The sequence below is a fragment of the Penicillium malachiteum genome, assembly GCF_028827825.1.
Source record: "Penicillium malachiteum strain IBT 17515 chromosome Unknown utg000002l:1.0-8849297.0:1.0-8852440.0, whole genome shotgun sequence".
Taxonomy (NCBI): domain Eukaryota; kingdom Fungi; phylum Ascomycota; class Eurotiomycetes; order Eurotiales; family Aspergillaceae; genus Penicillium; species Penicillium malachiteum.
The window spans coordinates 5,174,007-5,200,475 of NW_026643095.1; the positions used below are offsets into that span (position 1 = coordinate 5,174,007).

Below are 26,469 nucleotides of genomic sequence, written 5' to 3' on the forward strand. Positions count from 1 at the left end.
TTCAGCCTGCACATGTGCTCCTGGGGAATTTGCTTTTCAAGTGCTCCGTAAGCAGGGACTGCAAGATTGTTGTAACATTAGCAGTAAATCTTGGAACCTATCGATATTCCAGAGTGCCAAGAACTTGAAATGAAATCCTCAAGTGCTCGGCATGCAATAAAAGTCATTTTGAGATTCATTATCTAGATCGAGTAGTACAGCCTTATGCGGCTCTCCTTATCCCTTCCTTACTACTTGGGTGAGGTTTGGATCCATGGATATGATTAGATGTCAGATGCCCATGTGACTTATGATTTTGAAATGCTCGTATCCACTATATACTATTGGGTTTAATTTATGGTTCACTGGATTATTGTAAAAGTAAGAAATCAGGAAGCCAGTAGGCATCCATGCATGAAGATGGTACATAGTAGTAAGCCCTGGAGTACATAGTATGTAGTCACATTGATATCAATCTTGGCGGGATCTAGTACCAGTTGACCTATCATTGGAAAAAACTTGATCTAAGTCCACTCAAGTGCTGGCACGAATTATTTACTACTATGTACCAATTTGAACCTGGCAATGAAAGATCCACATAAATGGACTCGGAGCTTACAAGTTAAATCTACTAGGACTCGGAGCCATGGAGCATACGGATTGTCCATTTCAAGTTAGAAGGCTTGAAGGCTCCACCGTGACAATACTACGAACTCGGAGTAAAGATTGCAAGTATGTATGATCACTAGCATAGAAAAATGCCAGTGGGAAATTAAATTTCAAATGCCAAATAAGTCACTGAGCAGTCTGATGTGTATGTAAAAAACTTGCCAAATTCTTCCAAACCCCCAAACCCCCAAACCACCCCCCACAAAAAAAAAAAAACCAAATGCAAGACCATCTAGAAACCAGTCTGAGTCTTGCTTTTTGTTATGATTTTGAAATTTTCGTCTTTTTTTTTGCTTTTCTCCATTTTCCAAATGTTTTTGTGTAAATTCGAGAACCTGAGAAAAAAAAAATACCAACACAGATATGTCGGCCAAGGAGGAGTTCAGTCGTGATTTGAAGGAATGTGATGTATATAGAAGATGAGTAAATGCGAAAGAACCTTTGAAAGAGCTAGGACGGAGAAAAGAGCTGGGACCGGTAAATGCTGCTAGTGACCGAGAAGGCATCCAGCCGAGGACGAATTTCTTAGTCGTCAAAGATTCTCATTGCTCGAAGAATCTCCCACCAGACCTCCATCTGTGCATCTCCAGGCAGAACGTCATAAGTCATGGCCCAATGGCACTCTTCTGCAGAAAAGATCCTCCAAGTTGTCCATAGATCCTTCGGAAGGTTCTTAGCGTGCCAGTGCAAGAGGTTACGAGTAGCCATGACCTCTTGCAAAGTAGCAGAGTAACCTCGATTGTACGGCAGCTGTCGACCAGTGAGACGTTTTACCAGGCTCTTGAACTCTTGGGGCTCTCTACCCCCCAACATTAGCTTCTGCAGCTCCCAGGTATCCACCATTCGATCATGGTACCACCTGAGGTGGCCCATATCGATATGGCCCTGGTGCATGATCAGGTATGTCTGTGGTCCAACGAACCTCCAAAGTGCCTCTCGTGCTCCTTCGCGTCCAAGAAGGGTCTTTCTTTCGTTGTGCTCTTCCTCCATGTTCTTAGGCTGAATCCCCGAGAACCGAGGGTTGAAGTGGAGCATGGGCTGCTCAGGCCACACCAGGGCGTCGATCAAGATTTCGCCACTGTAATAATCAATCGCAGTGACGCGAATCAACTCGTTCTCCCCGGTGAGGTTGACGCCCGTCTCACACTTCAGCACAACTGCTGACCGAGCTTCGTGGACCAGTTCGGGTGTCGGGAAAATATCACGATCACGCATCAGCGTGTCAAACCGCGGGTCGAGGACAAATTCGATGTAATCCGCATGGTTGAGCTCGCTCCGGCAGCCCCTTGCAAACACGGTTCCTCCACAGCAAGTCCATCTCTAGATGCAATGTTAGTATATTCCAAATTAAATGGAACGAACGGGGAACACGAACTGCATAAGGGTCAAGTGCGCTTCTGATCATCCCAGGATGAAAGAAGCAGACATTCACTCTTTCACCTCGCATGCTATGCCTCGGATTTCTGCGAGAACTATAGCGTTCTGTAAACTGTTAGATGATGTACCGTGAGTAAAAAAGATATATGAAATATACCTCGACATTTGGAGCACCGGCGCGAGTCTTTGACTTCCCGGATTTCCCATTTCTTGCGGTAGTGCCCAACACCCTCTTCCTTGCAGTGTCGCGGTGGGAGCACCAAGCCCCACATTGCCTCCATGTTGTCTCTGTCCTCCTCAAGAGGTACAAGCTTCCATCCTGGCGCAGAGAGCGGAGGAACATCCTTTTTGGCCTCTTCTGCCTTCTTGTCCTTCTTGTCATCCTTGTCCGCCGAGGAGTCCACGGCGACAGCGGCAAGAGTGATTTTGGCCAGGTCCTCCGTCTGAGTGGCCATTACGCCTTCGGTCAAACCAGAAGACATTTTGAACGACCAGCAGACCAACGGATCAAAGACCTTTGTTGAAGTAAGAGAACGGATTGGGGATTGAGAGGGAGGTTTGAAGATGAGAGGAGGTAGGAATGGAGAGGGAACTAGAGATGAGGAGGCCTTGTCAGCTGTTGTCAGATATCTCAACGGCGTCTTGAAGTTTGAGATAAGAAGAAGAGCTTACCAGTCGAAGTCTTGGTTATAGATGTGATCAAGCGATAAGACTTGAAGGCTTGAGTAGATATCTGAGTATGCCCAAGATATCTGTGATCAAGGATCTAAGTCAAGTAACTTGAATATTGGAAGGGACTGTTGGGGGAAAGAAGAAGAAGATTTGAAAATGAGAAAGCTGTCGCTTTTATAGTCCAGAAGACGGGTTTGCTCGGATTTATTGAAGCAGTGGAAGTTTCTAGTGAATGCTCCTATCAACTGTAGTACGTGAATAGCTGCTTGTTTTGACCAGGAAAGGACGGCGGAGATGGGACAGAGGGATACACTTAACTTTTAGTTCAAGTACAAGGCCAGCCATACCAAATTGTCTAGTCTATCTAGCTTGAATGGTCTCTACTAGTCTAGAATGGTCCATTTGAACACGGAGCATTATTCTTGGCAGATATTTCAGTACTAGTAGATCTAGATCTAGATCGGAGTAACAAATATCTCTCAATTCATACTAGTAGATGCTGTGATCCATGGGTTGATGGGAGATGCGGCCTATCATTGGATAATACATCTATAAGACGAGAAACCATTGGCGGTTCATATTAGAAAGACCCACATAGCACTTGAGAATCGATGTTAATTTGGACCTATACTCATATACCTACTAGCTAATACCTTCAAGTTGGGACTTTATAGTACTGAGGTTGCTGCACATGGGAATGCCTCAGATATTAGTATAGTATAGTATACTAGCACTGGCATGGGCAGGGGCTCGAATGCTTATTTTTTCAACATTTTTCCAACCTTCAAGTTGTACTTTTTCATTAGTATACCTTATTTTGCCAGGAGTCCAGTCGTTCCTGCCAAAACAGAGATAGGGAAATTGCAAGTGACTTCTTATAATGATAGTGTGTCCAAATTTATGAATGATCCAACATTGATTTATAATATTTTTTTTGTTAGTAGCCACCGTTTTTGTTGGTGATGGTAGCTGAGGGCAATTTTCTTATGTTCAACAAGCATTGAGCAACAGTCCTCATAAGCAATCCACCCCTGGGTAATAACAATAAACGAATTCGCTGGTAGAACCACTCGCTGACAGGTAGATAGACATAGATAGGAAATAATAGATCAAGGGAGAAAAAGGCAGGCCTACCATAGATAGGTCTCCTTGGTGGGAAGAGGAAAGGGAAGGCGCTTGACGATAGAACAAAGAGATGCAATGGAAAGAAGACAGTATACGCCGTGGTTAGCCACATCACTGATGCTTATGAAACAGATTACTTCGTTAGAGGGCAGGTGAACATTGGGAATAGTCAATTGCCAGTATTGGGTACTTCAAGCTAGGGAAACGAGAGACGTGTGACATGCACTCTTAATCAACCTTGATCGCGTTGTAGACCCGACGAACGAAGGCATATGCAGCCAGGAATCCGACAGTACCGGTGAGCAAGAAGTAGACTGTGCAGGCAAGGAAGCTGTAGCTGAAGAACAGCAAAGTAGAGACAAAGCCAGTGACGTGTAGTTTGAAAAGGTAGTACCAGATGCAGTACGCGAAAATCCAAAAAGCACTGCTACCGCCAGTCAGGAAACTTTGCCACCACCAATGGTAGTTCTGAAGCATTCATTAGTGAGATTCTTATGAATCGGATTATTCGTGACAGAACTTACCTCGGAGCAAAGCTGACTATATGTCGCAATGACAGTTACCTCGATGACAGTGACTATGAGTACAGCAGAGACCACGCTAAGGAAACCAAAGACGTAGTAGTAACCGCTCTTGTCCTGCCAGAGGTTTTTGAATACAAACAACAGTTCAATGAAGAGCACAGCAAAGGGAACCAACCCGGTCAGGATAGGGCCTGCAGGGCCGCTCAAGTACCATGGCTGTGGGGGAATCTGACGTGCAATCGCGTTGGTCTTCAAAGGATGCTCCCAAGGCTTCGCTCGTACATATCCGGCCCAGCTACCAAGGTACACCAGGGGAACTTGAATAAGTAGCCAGAGAGCCAGTAGTCCGATCAAAGTACCAAATGGAATTGCTGTGCTGGAGGCCTGGGCCCAAACAAACAAATTGAGGATTAGGACTAAGAAGAATGCTAATCCGGGGAAAAGCAAGGCGGTCTGTACCTAAATTAGTCTGTGATCCAAGGTATCGCATTGAGGGCGATGCCACTTACAATTAAGGTATTCTTTCGCCAGGCAGATCCACCGAAGGTCTTATAAAGTCGTCCAGAGAAGTAACCCGAGAATAATCCAGCAAACACGAACAGGCCCATGCCAACACTGACAAATCCACCACGGAAGCTGGGGTTCAAAACACCAAGGCAGCTAAGAGCAAGGAGACCTGTTGCCATGAATAATAACTGCATACCAGATCCAACTAGTGGGGCTAAGAGACCACTGTATTCTGGAATTCGGAAGACGTCGCCATGGAGGAGCTTCCAGCCACTGGTGTCCTCGAAGGGCTCATCATCAGATGACATATCAGCATCATTTTCCACATCGGCGTTGTCGAGTAGTCCCTCATTCTTCTTTTCAGCAGATCGCTTGCGACGAGACTGGCCTTTGAGTTTCCGCTCCTCCATGGCTCCATCGCCCCGGCCCTTGATGTCGCCTTGAACAGTCCGGCTCCAGATGACGAATACGGTCACACCAAGTACAGTGGAAATAATCAAAGAGTTGACGATAGCTAGCCAGTGTGTCATAGACCCTTCTTCCTGGTTTGTGAAGTACAAGTCCCAGCGGTTGGCCCATTCGATCTTCGGTTCCTCGCGAAAGTAAACTGAGTAGGTGTACGGGATTTTCAATGTTGCGCCATCATCATCATCGTCGTCGTCTTCCGGGATATATGAAAGCCCGGCGTACTTCTGCTTTAGTTTGGACTCATCCGGCGCAATGTACAACCCGAGTCCTTCATGGTCCTTCTGGACATCTGCTGGGCAGCCGCCTTCTTTGCGGTCTGCCGCAGTAATACTCTTGGGATAAATCTCGAATCCATTGATCACCTTGCCTCCCTCAGGTGCGCTCCGCCAGCGGATGACAATTGTGAAGTGGTTGTTAATGAAATATCGCGACTGACCAGAAGTCGGGGAGATGTCACGGTATCCAAGCTTGAATCCGGAGGCATAGTATCTTCGGCTTCGGTCAACAGTTACAAAGCTAGTCGCACCAGGAAGATTATCTACGATCCATTCAATCACGTAGTTCTCCTTGATAAGGTTGCGAGCCCATTTGACATTCGAACGGCTAACCTCGCGAGTGCAAAGTGCTTGACATTCGACATCCTTGCCCATTGTGAGTTCGAAGTCGGAGGTCATGATACGGTCACCCCGTAGCACTTCGCCCAAGTTCAGAGAGATACTCTGACCAGATCCAAAAGGCGAACCGCCATGTGTCTTACCACTGGGTGGGCAAACGAAGGGAAGGTCGAAGTAGGCATATTGTAACTGAGTATGGTCGGAGAAGATCTTGTTTACGAGGAGTGGGATGGGTTGGTCATCGTTGTATCGAGTGACTGAGTAGCCTGTAAAATAACAGGATCATTAGTACCGTCAACACAGATTAGTGGAGTTCGAAGTGAGTTGTGTAAGCTTACCAGGGATGTAGAAAGCGCACGCATACGATACGAACGATAGGCCCCATAGCATCCAGGTAGCTATGCCGAGGGGGTTTGAAGTCGCCATAGTTAAATGTAGTCTGGTCGGTGACCCTTTCTTGCTGGAGCTTCAATCCTAAGCACAGTTCCGTGTCACTATGTGATTAGGCCAGCACGAGATTGGAAAGTGGAAGACGTCGATCGCACGTCAGCAAGATGGCACAGGCCAGCAATAATATTTGGAAGCTGGTCGATTCCACAACAAATTTCATATACCAACTCCCTTCCGAGATTACCTGGGGGAGCTGTATAGAATTGTCAAGGCAGTGGATGCTTGGTAGAGTGGTGCTTGGCAGCCGCTAGGGTCCGATACCGTTGATTGTCTTAGGATCCCTGAAGCGCTGAAGGTAGAACAGTTGGAGATGTATGAGAATTGGTGGAAGAAGAAAATTTTAATAACGAGTGTAATCGGCACCAAATGCCGCTGATGCCAGCAGAAGGGGATTTGGTGCTCGTCTTGAAAGACCGAAGTCGAGGGGGAAAGACGGAGATCATGGACGATCTCCAGCGTGTCAACACGGATTATCTAATAGACCGCTCTGCACATGTGCGTATGAAGCTGCAACTGATTAAGGTTGAATGACCAACCATGAATAAGTAGAATATGTACTATCATGCAGAGTACTAAATTAATAATTTAACCTTGAAATATTGTGGGTTTTCAAGATTTCTGTAAGTGTTCTGTTATTCCCTGCAGGCCATACGCGAGGTGTGAGAGTTAAGCTCGGAACTATAACAGCAGCTCTATTTATCCTGTTGCCTTGTACGGAGTACGTAACTTGAATGACTCGGATTTCGGACGTCGTGATATAATCTACTACTAGTAACATGATTCAATGTTCGTTGATCGAGGAGTCGAGGACACTTTCAACCCCATGTAACATTTGGTCTGACTTCAAGTTCAACTTGACGACCCGGGTTCAACTGCATGTGCTAGGAGTAAAAATACCTAAAGGCTTGGAAAATTCTCAGGTTGATATATGCACATGTGTAGTAAGACTTGAACACGAATCTCGAAATTTGGAAAATTGGTGGCCTCAAATCGAGATTGGAATGATAATACACCTACTTATTCAAATTTTTATAGCCACTAGTACAACTAGTAACCAACAACTTGTCTAAAATCATTGAGATCTAATCAGAGATGACATTGGAGATGATCGATTGTCATGGGAAATAAACGCTAGGACCAAGACCTGTCCAGTTAAGGAAGAAGAAGAAGAAGAAGAAGAAGCAGAAGAGAAAACAATATTCAAAGTCAAAGCACACATATTAAAGAGGCAATGGAAAGTCATCAATTCGGAGGGCCGGTCGTTACCTGAAAATAGAAATGGCCATGAAATACATCATAAGAGAGAAGGGTAACAGGGCGAAGAAGCTGTAGCGCAGTGTAAAACATCGCTACCATAGGGATGAGCAAGCCCTTATGACGGGTGGCTCAAGAGATATTCTACCGCTCCTTGCACACTGCCACCGGTTCGCCGCAAAGCTTCAATATTTCGCTCGAACTCGTAGAATCCCATGTCGTTCAATTGGCGAAGCTGTTCCGCGTATCTCTCTTCAGGGGGTCGGTTGTCGGCGGGAGCACGGGAACCAAACGGACTACCAAATAGGGAACCGAAATCGCCTGTGCGCGCACCACCCTCCTGTCCACCCATCGCCTGCATCATCTGAGCCATGAGAGCAGGATCGCGAAGGAATGGATTTTGTTCAGGGTTGAAAGGATTGACACCAGCCTGGCCCTGACCTTGACCGGCATTTCCGAAAAGAGCCGGGTTAAGCAAAGCCGCAAATGGGTTCTGAGCAGCCTGAGAACCCTGTGTCCCTTCCGTTGCAGACCGATCAGTGGTGTTATCGGCACCCTGAGAAGGCTCAGTCTCGTTATTGGCTGTGGTAGACGGTTGAGGAGGAGGAGCAAAAGGATTGGCTCCTGCATTGCCCCCGAATAGTGAAGCAAACGGGTTTCCCAATCCCAAAGGATTCTGTCCCAATTGCGCAAATGGGTTTACCGGTGGAGTCTGTTGCTGGGCATTCTGGTTCTCAGTGGGAGTGGTGTTGGTTACTCCTGGAGCAGGAAAGGCGTTTTCACCACCCAGGCCGCCTCCGCCCATGCCCATTGCGCGCTGCATCTGCATCATATTACGAAGGGAGCTGGGGTCTGTTAACATGCGGCGAAATTCAGGGCTTTGCATCATCTGTCGAACTCCAGGGCCCATATCGCGCAGCATTGGGTTTTGTTGAATCATCATGTCGATCATGGCCGGGTTTTGGAGAGCTTCGTTGAGAGTTGATTGGAATTGGGGATTCTCGAGCATGTTCAGCATGGAATCAGTATCCGGTGGTGGTCCCATCTGTAATTCAATAGAACAGTCAGTATACTACACAAATTCACCGGGGTTTCACAGGGCATCATGGGCTAGCTTGATTAAACTTACTCCGCCATCAGGGCCGAAAAGACCCGCGCCAGGCAGTTGGGCAAATCCAGCATACCGAGCTCCAGTCAGTCCAGCCAGAGGGTTGTTGCCAGTACCGGCAGCAAGGTTGGTAGGGACACCAGCCGCAGCAGCTGCGGGCTGACTCGGGGTGGCACCGGCTGAGGTTGTCGCAGAGGACTGGCCGGATGGGTTGGATCGTTGTTGGTTGCTCGCAGCACTCTTCACTAGATGAATAGTATGCCCATCCTTAATCTTATAACTCTCCAGAGTCTCATTGTCTTTCAAAACTCGACCGGAGTAGATCAGGCGCTGACGATCAGCCGGTGTATCGGCATACTCTGCAGTGGAGAGCTTCTGCTTCAAGTCTAACACTGAAGTAGAAAGAGGAAGAGTGAGGGTAAACTTGGAGTCGGTAGAGGACTTGACGGTGAAAGTGATGGGGACATCCTCGGTGAAACCGGTTTCGTCGGCCATGATTGATATCGAGATAGATGCGAGCCGTTGGGTGGGGTGAGGGGGGAGCTAATGGGCAGCAGAAAGGTAAAGATAGATGAATGTCACGAGATTACCAAAGCTGAAATACAAAAGATGAGTCCAGATACAAGCAATGGATTATAGAGAGAAGAGACAAGTGAACTCTCAAAGGTTGAGGGAATACGTTGATGCTCTACTTTCCCTTTAATGATGGATCTACCCCAAGCACACCCCCATTACATAAGGCGGTGATGGGGCAGAAAGCGGTCGAAACAGATGGTGCAGCCACGTGACTCTGAGAGCTTCCCACTTGCTCGTGGAATTTTCGCATTTTATTCCCCTTCTATTCCCCGAGAGTAAAACTCGGAAAAACCCACGCTCGTTCTTCCTAGTGGACCTCCCAACCACAAGGAGTCTTTCTCTTTACATTGACTCCCTCATGCAGCTATGGGATTGATGTGATTCATTCCATCTTCTTGGACCCCCTAATTGTGTGTTACTCGACCTTCGCGTCTTCTTTGGTCAAAGTGGGAAAGCTCTGCGAGCTACCTAGCTACCCATCATGGCGACCACTTCCCATATGTTCATGTACTCCTTGACCATCCAACCTCCAACGGCGGTCACACAGGCTGTCCTCGGTCAGTTTGCTGGAACCAAGGAGCAACAGGTTATCACGGCCTCGGGCTCTAAGCTCACCATTCACCGGCCTGAATCGACATTGGGAAAGATTACCCCAATCTTCTCTCAGGATGTTTTCGGTATTATCCGTTCCCTGGCGGTCTTCCGAGTTGCTGGAAGCAATAAAGGTATGTGGTTTTTGTAGTCCCCTTGTTTGCATTTCCGAGTTCAACTTAGTGATTCTTGAAGCTTCCCGGGTAGCACGGTCCTGGATTTTCGAGCCGACCCCTTGACGGGCGGGGGACCTGCCCTGGCCAGCAACGTAGACGCTGTCTGATCCTCATGCGTGAAACTGTGCTGAGTCATTTTCTTTCTTTTTCAAACAATAGATTACTTGATCATCGGCTCAGACTCGGGCCGCATTACCATCGTTGAATATGTTCCCTCTCAGAATCGTTTCAATCGAATCCATCTGGAAACATTTGGCAAGTCGGGTGTTCGCAGAGTCGTTCCAGGTCAATATCTCGCAGTTGACCCGAAAGGGCGTGCTTGTTTGATAGCCTCGGTGGAGAAGAATAAGCTGGTCTATGTTCTCAACCGCAATTCCCAAGCTGAGCTCACCATCTCATCACCTTTGGAGGCGCACAAGCCCCAAACATTGGTGTTTGCCATGATTGCTTTGGATGTGGGTTACGAGAACCCTGTGTTTGCTGCCCTCGAAGTGGACTATTCAGAAGCCGATCAAGATCCTACTGGTCAAGCATATGAAGAAATCGAGAAGATGTTGGTGTACTATGAGCTGGATCTAGGACTGAACCATGTTGTCCGCAAGTGGTCCGATCCCGTCGATCGCACTGCCAATATGCTATTTCAAGTCCCGGGCGGTTCAGATGGCCCAAGTGGTGTTTTGGTTTGCGCTGAGGATAATATCACCTACCGTCACTCAAACCAAGATGCCTTCCGGGTTCCTATCCCCCGCCGCAGTGGCCCCACGGAAAACCCTGAACGCAAACGCACCATTGTTTCAGGCGTCATGCACAAGATGAGGGGTGCATTTTTCTTCCTCCTGCAAACCGACGATGGTGACATCTTCAAGGTCATGCTTGATATGGCCGAGGATGACAATGGCCAATTGACTGGCGAGGTCCAGGGTCTTAAGATCAAGTTCTTCGATACAGTTCCCGTTGCCTCGAGTCTCCTCATTCTCAAGAGTGGCTTCCTCTATGTGGCTAGTGAATCAGGCAATCATCAGTTCTACGAGTTTGAGAAGCTCGGTGATGATGATGAAGAGGTCGAATTTAGCAGTGATTCGTTCCCTTCAGACCCAACTGCTCCATATGAACCAGTCTTCTTCCGTCCTCGGCCTGCAGAGAATTTGAATCTGGTTGAATCCGTGAACTCTCTGAACCCGCTGATTGATAGTAAAATCGTCAATCTCACGGAGGATGATGCGCCGCAGATCTATTCTGTCTGTGGTACTGGCGCTCGCAGTACGTTCCGAACACTCAAGCATGGCCTTGAGGTTTCAGAATTGGTGGAGTCTGAACTCCAGGCAGTTCCTTCTGCTGTGTGGACCACCAAGCTCAGTCGTTCCGATGAGTACGATAGATATATCGTACTGTCTTTTACAAACGGCACCATCGTTCTGAGCATTGGCGAGATTGTGGAGGAAATCACGGAAGATTCCGGCTTTCTCTCCACAGCACCTACGTTGGCTGTCCAACAACTCGGCGAGGACTCCCTCATTCAAGTTCACCCTCGTGGTATTCGTCACCTGCTTGCCGATCATCGCGTCAACGAGTGGCCCGCTCCCCAACATCGTTCTATTGTCGCTGCTGCTGCAAACGAACGCCAAGTCGCCGTCGCCCTCAGTTCTGGAGAGATCGTGTACTTCGAAATGGATGCCGATGGATCCTTGGCTGAGTATGATGATAGGCGTCAAATGTCCGGCACAGTCACTTGCCTCAGTCTTGGAGAAGTCCCTGAAGGCCGTGTCCGCAGTTCATTTTTGGCTGTTGGTTGCGATGACTCCACTGTCCGTATTCTCAGCCTAGATACAAAGAATATGCTGGAGAACATGTCAGTTCAAGCCCTGACATCGGCACCCTCTGCCCTCAACATTATGGCTATGGCCGACTCTAGCTCCGGAGGCACCACCCTCTACCTGCATATTGGATTGTACTCCGGTGTGTATCTTCGTACTGTATTGGACGAAGTCACCGGCGAACTATCTGATACTCGCACCCGTTTCCTCGGAGCAAAGCCTGTCAAGCTGTCCCAGGTTTCCGTCCAAGGCCAAACTGCCGTGCTTGCCCTGAGCTCTCGGTCATGGCTGGGATACTCTGATATTCAAACCAAGAGCTTCATGCTCACCCCATTGGACTACGCTGGTCTTGAATGGGGATGGAACTTCTCTAGTGAGCAATGTCTGGAAGGCATGGTCGGAATCCAAGGTCGCAATTTACGGTGAGTACAACCATTCCATCATCAACACCTTCACACAGAATCCTCTTCCCCCTCCCCTGCCCAATTATGATCAAATGATGAGAAAAAAGGGACCCGAAACTATATGTGGACAAAATTTTTTATTATATTCCAATTGTTCCTACTGAGATCATTACATTGTCACTTACGCACTTATTTTGCCATACCCATCTCATTTTGTGAGACGAGCTCAGTCACTGACAACTACTAGGATTTTCTCTATCGACAAGCTCAACAACAACATGCTCCAGTCATCTATTCCCCTGGCTCACACCCCACGTCGCTTCGTGAAGCACCCTGAACAGCCCTTGTTCTACATCATTGAATCCGACAACAATGTGTTGTCCCCAGCCACACGAGAAAGTCTCATTCGGGACTCCAAGGCTCAGAATGGTGATGCTGTTAGTCTGCCTCCCGCTGAGTTTGGTTATCCCCGTGGCACAGGACACTGGGCATCGTGCATTCAGGTGGTAGACCCCACCAATTCCAACGAGGTTGTCTTCACCCTGGACCTTGAGGACAATGAGGCAGCTGTTAGCGTCGCTGTTGTTTCTTTCTCCAGCCAGGATGATGAATCATTTTTGGTTGTTGGAACTGCCAAAGATCTGGAGGTCAGCCCACCAAAGTCCAAGGGGGGATTCATTCACATTTATCGCTTCCAAGAGAATGGTCGCGAGCTCGAGTTCATCCATAAGACCAAGGTTGATGACCCACCTCTCGCGCTCCTCGCCTTCCAAGGCAAGCTGCTTGCTGGAATTGGCCCTATTCTTCGCCTTTATGATCTTGGTGTGCGTCAGCTTCTGCGTAAATCGCAGGCTCCTGTGGTTCCTTCCACTATTGTCGGTCTTCAAACCCAGGGCAGCCGTATCGTGGTTAGCGATGTGCGCGAGAGTGTGACTTATGTCGTCTACAAACACCAAGAAAATGTTCTGATTCCCTTCGTGGATGACTCCATTGCGCGCTGGACTACCTCTACTACCATGGTCGACTATGAAACTGTCGCCGGTGGTGACAAGTTTGGTAACCTTTGGCTCCTTCGATGCCCCAACAAGAGCTCCGAAGAGGCCGATGAGGATGGCTCCGGTGCTCACCTTGTTCACGAACGAGGATATCTGCAAGGAACTCCGAATCGTCTGGAGCTCATGGTGCATTACTACACCCAAGACATCCCAACCAGTCTGCACAAGACGCAGCTGGTCGCTGGAGGCCGCGATATTGTGGTCTGGACTGGATTCCAGGGAACAATCGGCATGTTTGTTCCCTTTGCTAGTCGTGAAGACGTTGATTTCTTCCAAAGCCTGGAGACGCAGCTGGCTGCACAACATCCTCCTTTGGCCGGTCGTGACCACTTGATCTACCGCGGTTACTACGCACCGTCCAAGGGTGTTATTGATGGCGATCTGTGTGAGATGTATTTTCTCCTGCCAAACAATACGAAGATGACGATCGCAGCCGAGCTTGATCGATCCGTTAGGGAGATCGAGCGTAAGATTTCGGTAAGTGATGTTTTATCCGTTCCTTTGCGTGGCAGATCAACGAGCTAACTAGACTATTAGGACATGCGAACACGAGTGGCATATTAATTTGGGGCAATTTTGGCGTCTATTTTGGCGTTTCCGCTCTGGGTTTTCCATACCTAGCTTATTGATTAATTGATATCCCAATTTCGCGGCGACGACCCGTATGAATTCGCACTTTTTCACCTTGGTTTTTTTTTCCGTTCATTTCTTCCCCTCCCTTCTCTTCTTACAGATGTCTCTTGCCTCGCTCGGTCTGCCATTTCTCTTGGCTAATCTTGAGCTGGATGCAACTTGGTCACTTCGTGATCAGGATTGTACGAGACAAGAAAAAGCGTGGATTCCACGCCTCGACGCTCTTTGAGTACGGTTCCATCCGCATTGCACCACGGATCTACACCGTAATTTATCAGTCGGAACATCTGTAACCAAATATTTATTCATACTAGCAATTTTTACTCAATTGAATCTGATCATTTCCATCCATTACTACTGCTCCACGCACTATAGTAAGCAATCTGTACTATCCAAGAGACCACCTGGGCGAGAGATCGGGATTTCAATTCTGAACCACGCCGATCTACTCCAATGAACCAGACTCATAGCCCCGAACTCGGCCATATCTGCATAACAGAATTCTCCGTGATTGCAGCCCGAAAACTTGAATCCACTCGGGATATGGAGTAGAGAAACTCGGTTAAGCTCGGAAAGATCTGGGGCCATTTAGGCTCGTATGGGCTTCTCCTCGGGAAAGTCCCTGATGGTGTTCACTTAATGATCACCCAGCTGCATCTTTGTGTAATATGTGCCATATCTTATTATAACGGTTTGTATAATCAAGCGGAATATTTCTATATCTGGTTTGCTTTGAAATGCTCCAGAAGTTTAGTTTTGATCAGCAGACATGGTTAATACGAGTGATTGGTCACATCTAAGCCCATGACGCCCTGTGCATGACATCGGGGAATGTGAGTGGGCCCAATGGTTGAAGTGGAGATACCAAGAGACACCAAGGGCGTGAACTTCGGCATAGGGCGTGGTCCACCCAAATATGTACTGAGTACAAAGAGTTTGGATCTGGGATTTTAACTGAAAAGGAATTGAGAAGATTCTAGACATTGAGTCTTTTATGGTTATAGTCATAGTATGATTGGGTCATGATATAGGGTTTGTGATGAAAGATTGGGTAGAAATTATATAAAGAAGGTAGAGTCATAGCTCCTTATAGAGAATGTCAATCCAAGGGCGTGAAGCATGGACCTTGATCGTACCTCTAGCCAATCATTCATATCACTTTCAATCCTGCATGTGTAGTCAAACCCCGGCTTTTCACTTGGATTTTTTGTATTTTCTCGTATGCATAGAGAATGACTCACGAATCATAGGTCTTTTTCTGAAGGCGGAAGTAATGTGATTCTAGTGATTCTAGACTTTAAATCGATCTGTTATTTTTTATAAAACCAGCATCTTCCCTTCCTTGTTATGCGCGGTTGTCCACGGCTCCACTTTCTACTACTCCAACTCCGAGCGTTTAAGGTATATGGAGCTCCGTTCTTTTTTTTTCCTTGGCCTAATCTGATTCTTTTCTAGTTGACATACAACCCTTCGATATCATTGCAACGTTTGACGTTTGACGCATCCTGCAAAGATGGCTACCTCAATCATCAGTCGTGGATCAGATACATTGGATATCTGGCCACGACGCCCCGCTCCAAAGGTCGATATTGATCTAGTCGGACAAAAGCCAGGCCTGGTCAATTCATACACAAGTGGAGATCGCGTTGAAGGTGTCGCAAACATCACTGTTGACCATGAGACGCGTTTCGATGAGATTGAAATCATTCTGCAAGGTACTTAAGTGACGTATCGATATACACAAGGCACCCCGGGAAGCTAACCGTGATGATGAACAGGCAACTCCTCTACATTAGTGGAACGCGTTTCATGTCCCGGTCGCACAGGTGCTCAGCATATGTTCCTTAAGCTCCGTCAACCAATCGAAGATTCTGAATACCCTACCCCGCGGGTACTGGAAGCTGGTCGCACTTACAAATTCCCTTTCATGTTTGTTGTTCCTGATCATCTGCTGCCACAAGTCTGCACGCACCCGAAGAAAAACAACCAGATTCACCGGGCGCACACCATGCTGCCACCAACTCTGGGTGATCCCATGATATCAGCGAATGGAAAGACTTTATTGGATGATATGGCGCCAAGCATGAGCCAAATTGCATACATCATTCGGGTCGGAGTGATGAAAAAGTCCTCATCCGATTCTAACACCGTCAAAGCATTGGCAAATGTCGCTAAGAAGATCCGCATTATTCCTACCATGGAGGAAGAACCACCCATCGATACAGTCGGTCACACCTACTACCGCACTCGCAATGAAAAGACCGTAAAGCGTGGCTTTCTGCGAGGAAAGCAGGGACAGATGGTCGCTGAGGCTGCGCAACCAAAGCCAATCCGTTTATTCCCTCTGACATGTGGGCCCTGCGATACTGTCAGCACAGTTGCCAAAGTTCAGCTGCGATTTGAGCCTATGGGAGATGAACAACCACCCCGACTGGGCTCCATGACTAGCAAGCTTAAATCGAGCACCTTCTATGGCTGCAACCCTTGGGAGGATTTCCCGTCTCAATCCAATGGGGTTCCCTTCTCGCAGGTTGGACAGGGTCTGTTCAATGAATCAAGCACATTGTCAACTATGTGTGTTGCAGCTGCTCAATGGGAAAAGCAATCTGTTTCAGACGTTGAACGCCGAGACTCAGTAAACTCCACCGTCTCCAATATCTCCAGCCCCTCCGCCTCCTTCTCCGGGGACACATACTACACAGCTTCGCTCCTGATCCCTGTGTCTCTTCCCAACTCAAAGGTCTTTGTGCCTACTTTCCACTCTTGCCTGATGTCTCGAGTCTATTCCCTGGACCTCAACCTCACCTACCACACACCCGGGGCGAATGTGCTCACCCCATCAATCAACCTTCGCCTCCCCTGCAAATCATCACCGCGCCAAAGGGCGTTGACTCTGTCAAGTCTTCGCTCGGTATTGTCGTCACACAGGACGAGGTTGATGAATTCTTTCGACCTCGCTTGAATTCGGTTGTGACTCAAGCTGTGATCGATGTCGCAGCACCACCTGAGTACTCGGAAACTATTGCCAGTCCCAATCTGCGCAGCGTCGTCCAAGCTACTCAGTAGAGGCGTTCCATGAGTTTCTCTTTCTTTTTTCTTTTCTTTCACTTATGACCTTAATACCCTTTACTTTTTAACAGGTCTTAAAAGTTACCATTGCGTTTATGACTGATACGGCTACATGTGTTATTTCCTTTTTATACCCCTGCAGCTTGTTTACTAGTTTTACCTTTTTAGCAATATCAAAATAATCATCCAATATGAAACCAGAACAATGTAGATAAGGGAAGTCGGCAAAATGGATCCGTAACTTCGGGAAAAGGATTGGCTCTAAGGGTCGGGCTCGCTGGGCCTTGGGGGGGATCCCCTCGGAGCATGGGGGGCACTAGCCGGGCAACCGGCCGGCGCCCCCCAGCACTGGGGTGGGGACGCCCTTGGCAGGCTTCGGCCGTCCGGCGGGCGCTTAACGACCAACTTAGAACTGGTACGGACAAGGGGAATCTGACTGTCTAATTAAAACATAGCATTGCGATGGCCAGAAAGTGGTGTTGACGCAATGTGATTCCCTCATTTAATTTCAAATAGTAGTCTTAAATTGGTTACTGTCTTGGACCGGAAATAAACCTCATAAGATTCTCTCGATGGTCCATGGGTTTCGACAGAGGTCATGATAGGGAAACTCTCCAGGAATTTTCACATTTGCAGAGATTGGAAACCCCATAGTCCGCATGTTGAGAGTGAGCTTTCGCCATTTGGTTCATTAGGATCATCTTCATGGTGCGAGTGTCCTCGCTGACAGAGCGCACTACAAAAAGAAAATCAACGCCTGGGACTTCGACAAGATCGGGACTCAGAGAAGGTGTTAAGACCAGGTGAGTGTAGACCACCCGATCCCGTCCTCTGTCTATCCCCTTCTCCCTCACCCCGATACACTACACAGGGCACATCATGATCATCCACCATCATCCATCAGGTCCTCCATCAAAGGTCAAGTTGGAAACAGATCACCCACCGCCAGAGACCAGTCCCTCGTCACATACCAAACTGAGCTCGCGATTTCCCGCATTCCAGATCATCCATTTTCCCCTTCCAGATCGGGTTCCATGTTTCCGTTCCTACCGTTCTTCAGCCTGCCCAGACTACCTGCTGCGACGAGGACCCCACTTTTTTGCGGAAATGACACCGGGGAAGTGCGTGATGCAGATCTGCAACTTGGAAGAAAGGGAGGAAGTCTAGCTTGGCTCGGTGGTAGAGAAGCTTGGGGTTGAATTTGGGGAGAAGTTGACAAGGACCTTCGCACTCAACTGAATTCAGGGCTCTCGTGACCAGGTACTTTCTTGCAAGGCTACTACGAAAGGCATTTTGGAACCCATAGCCTAGAAAAATATCTGACTAACACTCACAAAAGTTGAAGTAGAATCCGAGCCCATGAGCCTGCGGCCTTTGACCAGGCACCCTGACCGTCTATAAGGACTTCCGAGTCGGCTGAGGACTCGGACTCGAGTGCTGTTAATCAGGGTCGTTTATACTATTCAGATGTGATATGTTTCTACCAGTTCACGGGTGTATATATTTGCTTCAAGTTCGTTCTTGTGAAGGAGAAATTCCGAATTCATGCCAGTGTTCAGCCTCATGTTCGAGAATCATCCCGCTTTTGAGTCATGTACTAGTATATACAAATTTCCATTTATTTGGACCTCTTTTTTTTGTTAGATTGGAGGAAGGGAGACGAGGGAGCGTGTAGAGCTTTGCTGATTTAGTGTGTGGAGTCGTGTCGTGTTAATAATACGCATGAGCATAATCCAAAAAGCGAATCCACCATACTAGTTGAGAGACTAAAATATCCAAATTTGAAATCCAGTCGGTCAGATAATCCAGTCAATCGGAATATTATTAACCAAAGGCGAAGATAGCCCCGACTGTACTTCTTTTTTTCCCCCACGTACAAGTTTGGCATCCGAATCTATAAAATTTTGTATGCGTCGAAACGTCACTTGTAGTCGCTCGCCATTATTTTGATCTCGCTTTTTTTTTTTTGTTTTTCAGCTCCAGGTCATTGGTTCAACCCCCCCTAGCGAGCATTCTTTTGGTTTTCTTTTGTTTGTTTGTTTGTTTTTTTCTGCGTATATTTTTTGGCATTACAGCGTATACAAATTTTGATGCGTCGCGATTCCTTTTATTGTCGCTTTCGATTGCTACTGTTTGGTATCACTTTTTATATGTTTTCGCCTTGAAGACCATCGGTTCAACTCCGACACTATGAATGGTTTATTTTTTGATCATGAAGAGAGCCAGTTATCCAGATTTCTTTTTTTTGGATTTTTAATTTTTGCTTTGCTTGGAAATATAAGGTTCTCTTTAGAGTAAAAAAATTTGCTAGTAGCAAGGACATCTGGAAGAGAAGAACCCCAGACCCTAGAACAAACTTCTAGTTGAATGACACATATGTATGCCATATCACCAAAATCATCTCTATAACCTCCACCACTCGATACACACCTGGGCATCGGCTTTCGTAACTCAAAAACAAGTCCTCACGCCGCGATTCGCGCGGTACTGCCAGTGAAGCAGCGAGCATTTGAAATTGGGAAAGGTATGTTCTCAGCATGCGAGTGCTTGGCCAGATGTGTCCACATCCTCTTAGACAGGGATGTTCATATACCAGACTTGAGTACAGGGCTTAGTCCGAGTCAGTAGCATCTACAGGTGTCTGATGACCTACACCTCTTTGTATGTAGGTGCCTATGGGGTTACCTACTGGGTTCCCTATATGATTACCTGGAAGGGAAGGCTAGCTACTATATAGTTGGATATAGACAACTGCCAGCCCTACAGATACATAAAGTAGAAGTAAGAGATTGCTCTGCACGGCGCTGGGGCTTCGGAGCTTGAGCTTGGCGTACCAAGTCTCCAGGCGTCAGGGTCTGAGGTTTTGTCACCGCTTTGCTCGGTGATTAGTTAGTGGCCCGGTTTGGGGGTTATCACTGGTGCCCGTAGGCGTCCGATCTGTATGAGCTGGAGGTACTGGGCAGGGTCAAGTGCTGTGTCCTCGTCGGTAAGATTTTTCTGGACGTGGGCCTATATGGCTCCATTGGACTTGTCGAAGTTCGCGAGGCCTTGGCCGGCGTGTCCAAGGACGTCCTCAAAGGTTTTAGCATAGAGCTCTGGGATGCCTTCCACATTTGCGAGAGCATCATTGAAGTTCGTGCGCAGTTGGTCAACCTTGTTTATAATGGTGAAGTACCGGCCCGGGAAGATGTGGGCATATCTGGCTGTGACTTTAATTAAATATCCCCGACATTATGACCTGGATGCACGTATGTGTGTAAGCTATGTATGAAATGTCATGTTGTAGCACGCTAAGTTGGTGCATAGTATGTCGATTGACTTGGATGGTCCTGGGCCATACTTGATGTGGTACCTGATGATCTTGGGGATTAGGACATCTGGTTGATGATTAGCTTTGATAGCAGAGTTTGCTACTAGGAGAATAGAGTCCTATGATCATGTTGGATTCTGATAACGCCATACCGCTTGAAGTTTTACTCAGTGAGAATTGGGAAGCTTGTGTTGTCCAAAATCAGTTTATAAAACCACCCGTGCGGCAACTTGTCACGCTTACCTCCCCCATGACAGCTGACAGAACCACCACTCATTTCTTCGTTTCTGGCAGGCCAACAATGAAGTTAATGGTAATGGTATAGAGGAGTTCTGGTAGGGAAAGGATAGGTTTGAGTGCTCCGTATACGCGGTGCTGGTGGATGTTGTTCTGTAGGACTCCATGTCTGGGTAATGGTCGGTGTATACGACAATTGACTGTGAGTCAGCGGCCTCAATCATATCATGATGCCGTCCGTGCTTTTCTGAGAACTCAGGCTAAGCAACATTTGAAGATACTCCAAGCTCTGTTGGCCAGTAGTTCTTCTCCGCTTTGTTAAGGACTCGGCTGAAGAAGGCTATAGGCTGTTCAAACTTCAAGATCTGCTAACATCGTGTCCAGGGCTATCTCGAATGTTGTTATACGCCCCTAAAAAAAAATAAAATAAAATAAAATAAAATAAAATGAGCACTTGAGACTTGAGGTAGTATGGATCGCACTTCAACTTAAAACATTGAATGTTGTAAACTTCAAGTTCTTTTCTGTAGGCTCAAAACTGGCTGTTGCACATGTGATTCCAACATTTGAAGGTTGTTGTAGTGGGCCCCGGTGACTCGGAAGAGTCTGTACTACCTAGTACTAGTTGATCCGAGTCGTCTGCCCAGGTGCCAGTGGTTGCTTGGTCTGACACCTGGGCACCTGGGCCCGCGGGCATGGGGTAAATTTTGAAACATTTGAACAGCCAGACGGACTCCCGACTCGGAGGTCAGACCCCAGATATTCTGGAAATCGCTAGACGGTAAACGGGGTCCACGTCACGGTGTTGTAAAGGTTGAGGTTTCCAAATTCAGGGGGGGTCAACTGGTGTTGGCATTTTTCAAATGTTTTATGAATTATGTATGCACATGTGTATGCATGTATACCTACGTAATGTTTTTTGGCGCACCTGGATATTGGGTCACGGTGGAGTATCTGCCCAGGAGGTGGAGGTGGATATATATATCTGAATCCTACATACCGATTTGAACGCAAAAAACCGGCAGAATGGACTAATTCATGGGCAGTAAGGCCCCTCGAAACCAGTTTGGATCCTAAGTTCGCCCTAGTAAACAGGGGGTCTCATTCCCAATTAGGAGGGCGGAAGATTTCTTACTATGTAGACTGTAAAAACCAGCCAAATCATACGGGGTCTGTATATTCATCTAAAAAGGGCTCTTTAATTATTTAGCATTATATAGTCATAAATTTAAAAGCAAATATCGATTAGCTCGCATAGCTCAGTTGGTAGAGCGCATGACTAGTACGACCCACTTATTCTTTAAAAAGGATTCATGAAGTCAATCATGAAGTCTCCGGTTCAAATCCGGATGTGAGCATTTCTTTTTCTCTCTTTTTCAAATTCTCTTTTTTTGATTTTTGAATGGCGGTAGGCGGCACAATGGCTGCCCAGGCGGTGTGATATGGTGATATACTTAAGAGTTCCAGGGCTTTTTTACAATGGGAGTGGACTTGTTATCTGAGTTGAGGCGATATTCTGTAGATCTAGACAATTCCTGCCGGGATTTTGTCCCCTCCAGATGTTAAAATGACGCTATTGTTTTCTCAAGGTTCTTTCATAGAATTCTGTAGGTGAAGTCCATGCACCATTCATATTCCAAATTACACCGATTTTTTGCCCTATGTGCTGTATATGCATGTATGATCCTTTGATATCCTCCCACGACTTTAATGCGGCTCTTACGCCCTAAAGGTGCGGCTAGTGGGGCATTCACAAGGCATCGATCTATATGTATTATCAGCCACGGCGTTTTACCGTGGCAGATAGCCTCCGAGTCATAATAGCACCTGGGCAGACAGTAGTAACTCGTATGATGTTTCGAATAATACGAATACGGGGCTGACGTTGATTTTAAATAATACGGACGTTTGACGAGGCCTGCCAACTTGATTCCAAAACATGGAACGCTCCCACACCCATGAATCATATTGACGATCTACTGTGCTTAGCTACAGCCCCCAATCCTCGATCTGTACAGGCCACAGATTTCATGCTGTCCTTTTAGACCAGGATTGATCGACCTTGCCTCAAAACCCGAAGATCTACCAGCAATGTCTACTGGACATGTCAACAGTATCCCACCCGATGGAGCTCGCGAATTCGACTTCATTGTCGTCGGAGGTAAGTACCGATATCTTCTCGAGTCTGATCAATCCCTGATTTTTAGGTGGAACGGCTGGAAACGTTGTGGCTGGTAGGCTCGCTGAGAATCCAAAGGTCTCTGTTCTAGTTATAGAAGCCGGTCGAGGGTAAGTGCTTTGCAGATCCATTTCTTCTTCAAAAAGAGCAAAACTTGAAGAAACTGACCCAAATCCCTTTCATAGAGATCCGGAGAAGATAGCCGAAATTACCACTCCTGCCCGTGCCTTCGAAAGCCGCAATGGCCCAAACGATTGGAAATATAAAGCTACTTTGATCGACCGACCGGATTACACACGCGTGGAGAAACCCAATACTCGAGGGAAGGTTCTTGGAGGTAGTAGCTGTCTTAATTACTATACATGGGTCCGGGGGAGCAAAGGGACCTTCGACGAGTGGGAAGCTTTTGGTGGTAAAGGATGGAATTGGCAGGCCATCAGGGATTACTTTGACAAGGTGCGTTATAGCCCCATGTCTTCCAAATCGGTCTAATTTGCTAGTAGCCTGCGACCTACCATGATGACGGAGATAACTATCCCCATGTAAGGAATGTCGGACTCGGAGGACCCCTCCATATTGAGCACGCAGAGCTAGTCCCCGAGCTACGACCCTTCCGTGATGCTCTACTGAAAGCGTGGAAGAGCAAGGGCCTTGCAATCAACGATAATATCTATGACGGAACAATGCACGGTCTGACTCGCTGTATCAATACAATTTATAAGGGGGTACGGTCGGCTAGCTGGTCTTTTCTGGTTGGAAAGCCAAATATCGGCATGTTATCATCCTCCCACTGCAAGCGGTTGATAATTAACGGCGACCGAGTCACTGGAGTGGATGTCCACGGCCCCAATGGCCAGAGTATAACTATAAAAGCGCGCAGGGAGGTCATAGTAGCTGGTGGGGTTTACGAATCGCCCAAACTATTAATGCTGTCAGGCATTGGCCCCGAAAAAGAGCTTTCGCAGTTTGGTATAAAGACTATCTCAGGCTCGCCACATGTGGGCCAGAATTTACTTGACCACCCTATACTCCCGCATGTTTTTCGCTTGCATAATGGACTTGGCTTGGACGACCATATACTTCGAGCTGGCCCACAGAAAGAAGGAGCTGTGAGGGTGTACAATGAAGACCATTCTGGCCCTTTTGGTAGTGGCCTACTGGAGCTGGTGGGATTCCCGCGTATTGATGAGCGTCTTGCAGGAATTAAGGAGTATATAAAGGCCAAAGAAGAGAATGATGGAAAGGATCCATTTGGACCTGCTGGACAGCCGCATTTTCAAATTGATTTTGTGGTAAGTATATATCAAATTGGACTTTCTCTAAATAATTGAAAAAGCTAACTACTAGTTTCTATTAGCCTATGTTCTCCGACGCGTTCCAATGGCATATTCCAGTGCCTCCCGAGGGAAGCTGGTTGACTGTTATTGTGGATCTCCTGCGCCCCATTTCAAAGCCTGGCTGGGTCAAGCTACGATCGAATAACCCACTCGAAGACCCATATATCAACACCAATTACTTCAATAACCATCTTGATGTCATTGCCCTACGAGAAGGTATCCGGTTTGTGGACGATATACTCATGACTGGTGAAGCTTTTAAGGACATCATTGGCGAGGACTATCCTTGGCCTATGCCGCGCAATTCAGATGCAGCAATGGATAGAATGATCCTCGAGCGATCACAGACAGGGTTTCGTATGTGTATAATAATAAAAATATTAATTTTGAATGCTAATCTCTTATATTATAGATCCCTGTGGGACCTGCCGCCTTTCGAAGGATATCAAACAGGGAGTAGTGGATGCACAGTTGAAAGTCCATGGATTCAAGAACCTTCGAGTTATTGATGCATCTGTATTACCTGTTATTCCAGATTGTCGTATTCAGAATGCAGTATACATGGTTGGTGAGAAAGGGGCGGATCTCATCAAAGCTGACTACAAAGACCTTTATCAAAATTGATGTTTTCAAGATTCAAATCTGTTTGTATTTAACGCTATTGCCTTTGTTCATGAATCTAATTATCTGACATGTTCATATCTACTCAATTGGGGTGCCAATGGCACGTCTATCAAGAAATTGCGTGTGAAATCGATTAGGTAACTCTATTCGCTCGAGAAGGGCTTAATATACAAATGAAGCGAAGGGTATGCGCGCGCCTCTCACTTTTAAACTTTATTTCGAGTCATTTACTACCTTGAATATTGATATAGTATGCCTAATTAAGAGTTTGAAGTGAGAATTAATTTGATCGCGTGGCCTAGCCTCGGCGGACTGCTGCGTTGCCTGTTTCTCACGATGTCTTCAATTTCCCCCCACCCTGTCGATTCTTCCTTTCTTTCACGCTGCCTTGACCTATTTCCCAGCTCCATTTCATCATACACCATCAAGCTAGCGCTCTTTATCATCAAATTACCATCAAAAGCACTAATTTCGGCCACCCAAACCGCCATGGCCACTCTGGATGCCGGCATGACTGTCAGCGGGGCTGTTTCGGCAGCCCAGCGGGTCATGTCGCTTCCAGAGATGGTCAGCGAGATCCTGGACTGGGCCATGGTCGACAATCCCTCCCCATCCAACCTGGCAAAGCTGGCCCGCACCAACCGGGTCTGGTATTCCGAGTCCCGGCGCCGTCTCTGGCAACACGGCACAGAAGTAAAGGGCTGTTCCCTCCCAGAAGTCATGGAAAAGCTTCAGGAGGGACAGCACCGCTTTCTGCATGCCAGCCGGGTGAAGAGCGCCAACCTGGTCAATATCTGGAAGGGCAACGTCGCCGAGAGCACCAGCGCCCTTAAAGGGCTGAGGTTTGAGCACATGGAATACCTGGCGATTATCATCCGGAACACGGAAGCCCAGAGATTCCAAATGCCAGTCATTAAGGCACCAATGGTGAAGATCTTGGACATTCGACTTGGCCATTACGAGCAGGACTCGGCATCGACTTGGCACTACAGATTCCAGCGCGACAATCATGGCTTCCGACGCCGCCACCTCCATGAACACATTGTCACCTCTTTGATCCGGGTTATCAAGGTCAGTTCCTCGCTAAGCCTTCTAGATTACTCAATTGACCAGGCTAACACATCTTTGAATCAATTAGAAAGACTTCCCAAACCTTCAAGCCATTATGCTGGGACCAAGCCCCGAGAATTCCTTGCCTATCAACCCTCCATTGGGCTGGCCAACGATCATCCAAAGATTTCAAGACGAGTTCCCAGGAATCCAGGTATCCCAGTACCCGGTGCCAACAACTGGAGCCAAATTGCTGGAGGGGCTACGGGCCTAAGAAGTCGAGGGCGGCTTGGGCGAGAGAGTGTTTTTCCCCTCTTTTTCCCCTGTGCATCTAGAGTTCAAGTTTCCCCCCCTCATAATGATGACAGTGATTCATCTTTTATCTGCCAGTACAGAACTTGAATACACTCCGCATTGACACTCCCAAGGTTGAAGGCTATTAGTAATTACGTACGCTGTAACTTTGGAAACATAAAGAGATTTCTAAGGCTTACTACTTAGAGGGATGAGTATGTAGCACTTCCAAGGTTGAGAGTAGTAGTATACTAGTAGTAGTACTGTGTGCTCAAGTGCTGAGGTTAACTGGACGACTACTAGTAATAGGAGTAAAATACCCACATGTGCATGTATGTACTTCGAGCTGGAAACATAAAGGCCGGGGATTATT

At 47.2% G+C, this 26,469-nt stretch overlaps 8 protein-coding genes across 8 annotated transcripts; 4 read left to right on the forward strand and 4 right to left on the reverse strand.

Annotated features, from left to right (window-relative positions):
* Positions 1 to 1,173: 1,173 nt before the first annotated feature.
* On the reverse strand, positions 1,174 to 2,507 carry N7483_004912 (uncharacterized protein; the record flags this gene model as incomplete). The annotated part of the gene is made up of 2 exons (XM_057088349.1): positions 1,174 to 1,933; positions 2,200 to 2,507. The coding sequence occupies 2 exons, from the start codon at positions 2,505 to 2,507 to the stop codon at positions 1,174 to 1,176; spliced, it is 1,068 nt and encodes a 355-aa protein (XP_056948178.1).
* A 1,543-nt stretch (positions 2,508 to 4,050) lies between these two features.
* On the reverse strand, positions 4,051 to 6,361 carry N7483_004913 (transmembrane 9 family protein; the record flags this gene model as incomplete). Its single annotated transcript, XM_057088350.1, has 4 exons — positions 4,051 to 4,290; positions 4,347 to 4,799; positions 4,856 to 6,201; positions 6,274 to 6,361. The coding sequence occupies 4 exons, from the start codon at positions 6,359 to 6,361 to the stop codon at positions 4,051 to 4,053; spliced, it is 2,127 nt and encodes a 708-aa protein (XP_056948179.1).
* Positions 6,362 to 7,757: 1,396 nt separating this feature from the next.
* Positions 7,758 to 9,242, reverse strand: N7483_004914 (ubiquitin domain-containing protein DSK2; the record flags this gene model as incomplete). The annotated part of the gene is made up of 2 exons (XM_057088351.1): positions 7,758 to 8,684; positions 8,769 to 9,242. 2 exons carry the CDS (start codon positions 9,240 to 9,242, stop codon positions 7,758 to 7,760), a joined length of 1,401 nt encoding a protein of 466 aa, XP_056948180.1.
* Positions 9,243 to 9,804: 562 nt separating this feature from the next.
* N7483_004915 (DDB1/RSE1 family protein) lies at positions 9,805 to 13,927 on the forward strand (the record flags this gene model as incomplete). The annotated part of the gene is made up of 4 exons (XM_057088352.1): positions 9,805 to 10,048; positions 10,250 to 12,326; positions 12,556 to 13,840; positions 13,901 to 13,927. The coding sequence occupies 4 exons, from the start codon at positions 9,805 to 9,807 to the stop codon at positions 13,925 to 13,927; spliced, it is 3,633 nt and encodes a 1,210-aa protein (XP_056948181.1).
* Positions 13,928 to 15,509: 1,582 nt separating this feature from the next.
* Positions 15,510 to 17,062, forward strand: N7483_004916 (arrestin (or S-antigen), N-terminal domain protein; the record flags this gene model as incomplete). The annotated part of the gene is made up of 3 exons (XM_057088353.1): positions 15,510 to 15,711; positions 15,775 to 16,823; positions 16,880 to 17,062. The coding sequence occupies 3 exons, from the start codon at positions 15,510 to 15,512 to the stop codon at positions 17,060 to 17,062; spliced, it is 1,434 nt and encodes a 477-aa protein (XP_056948182.1).
* A 3,012-nt stretch (positions 17,063 to 20,074) lies between these two features.
* N7483_004917 (uncharacterized protein) lies at positions 20,075 to 20,652 on the reverse strand (the record flags this gene model as incomplete). Its single annotated transcript, XM_057088354.1, has 2 exons — positions 20,075 to 20,268; positions 20,619 to 20,652. 2 exons carry the CDS (start codon positions 20,650 to 20,652, stop codon positions 20,075 to 20,077), a joined length of 228 nt encoding a protein of 75 aa, XP_056948183.1.
* A 2,051-nt stretch (positions 20,653 to 22,703) lies between these two features.
* N7483_004918 (GMC family oxidoreductase) lies at positions 22,704 to 24,752 on the forward strand (the record flags this gene model as incomplete). The annotated part of the gene is made up of 6 exons (XM_057088355.1): positions 22,704 to 22,773; positions 22,820 to 22,901; positions 22,977 to 23,247; positions 23,295 to 24,083; positions 24,149 to 24,485; positions 24,541 to 24,752. 6 exons carry the CDS (start codon positions 22,704 to 22,706, stop codon positions 24,750 to 24,752), a joined length of 1,761 nt encoding a protein of 586 aa, XP_056948184.1.
* A 489-nt stretch (positions 24,753 to 25,241) lies between these two features.
* N7483_004919 (uncharacterized protein) lies at positions 25,242 to 26,076 on the forward strand (the record flags this gene model as incomplete). Its single annotated transcript, XM_057088356.1, has 2 exons — positions 25,242 to 25,823; positions 25,891 to 26,076. The coding sequence occupies 2 exons, from the start codon at positions 25,242 to 25,244 to the stop codon at positions 26,074 to 26,076; spliced, it is 768 nt and encodes a 255-aa protein (XP_056948185.1).
* Positions 26,077 to 26,469: the final 393 nt, after the last annotated feature.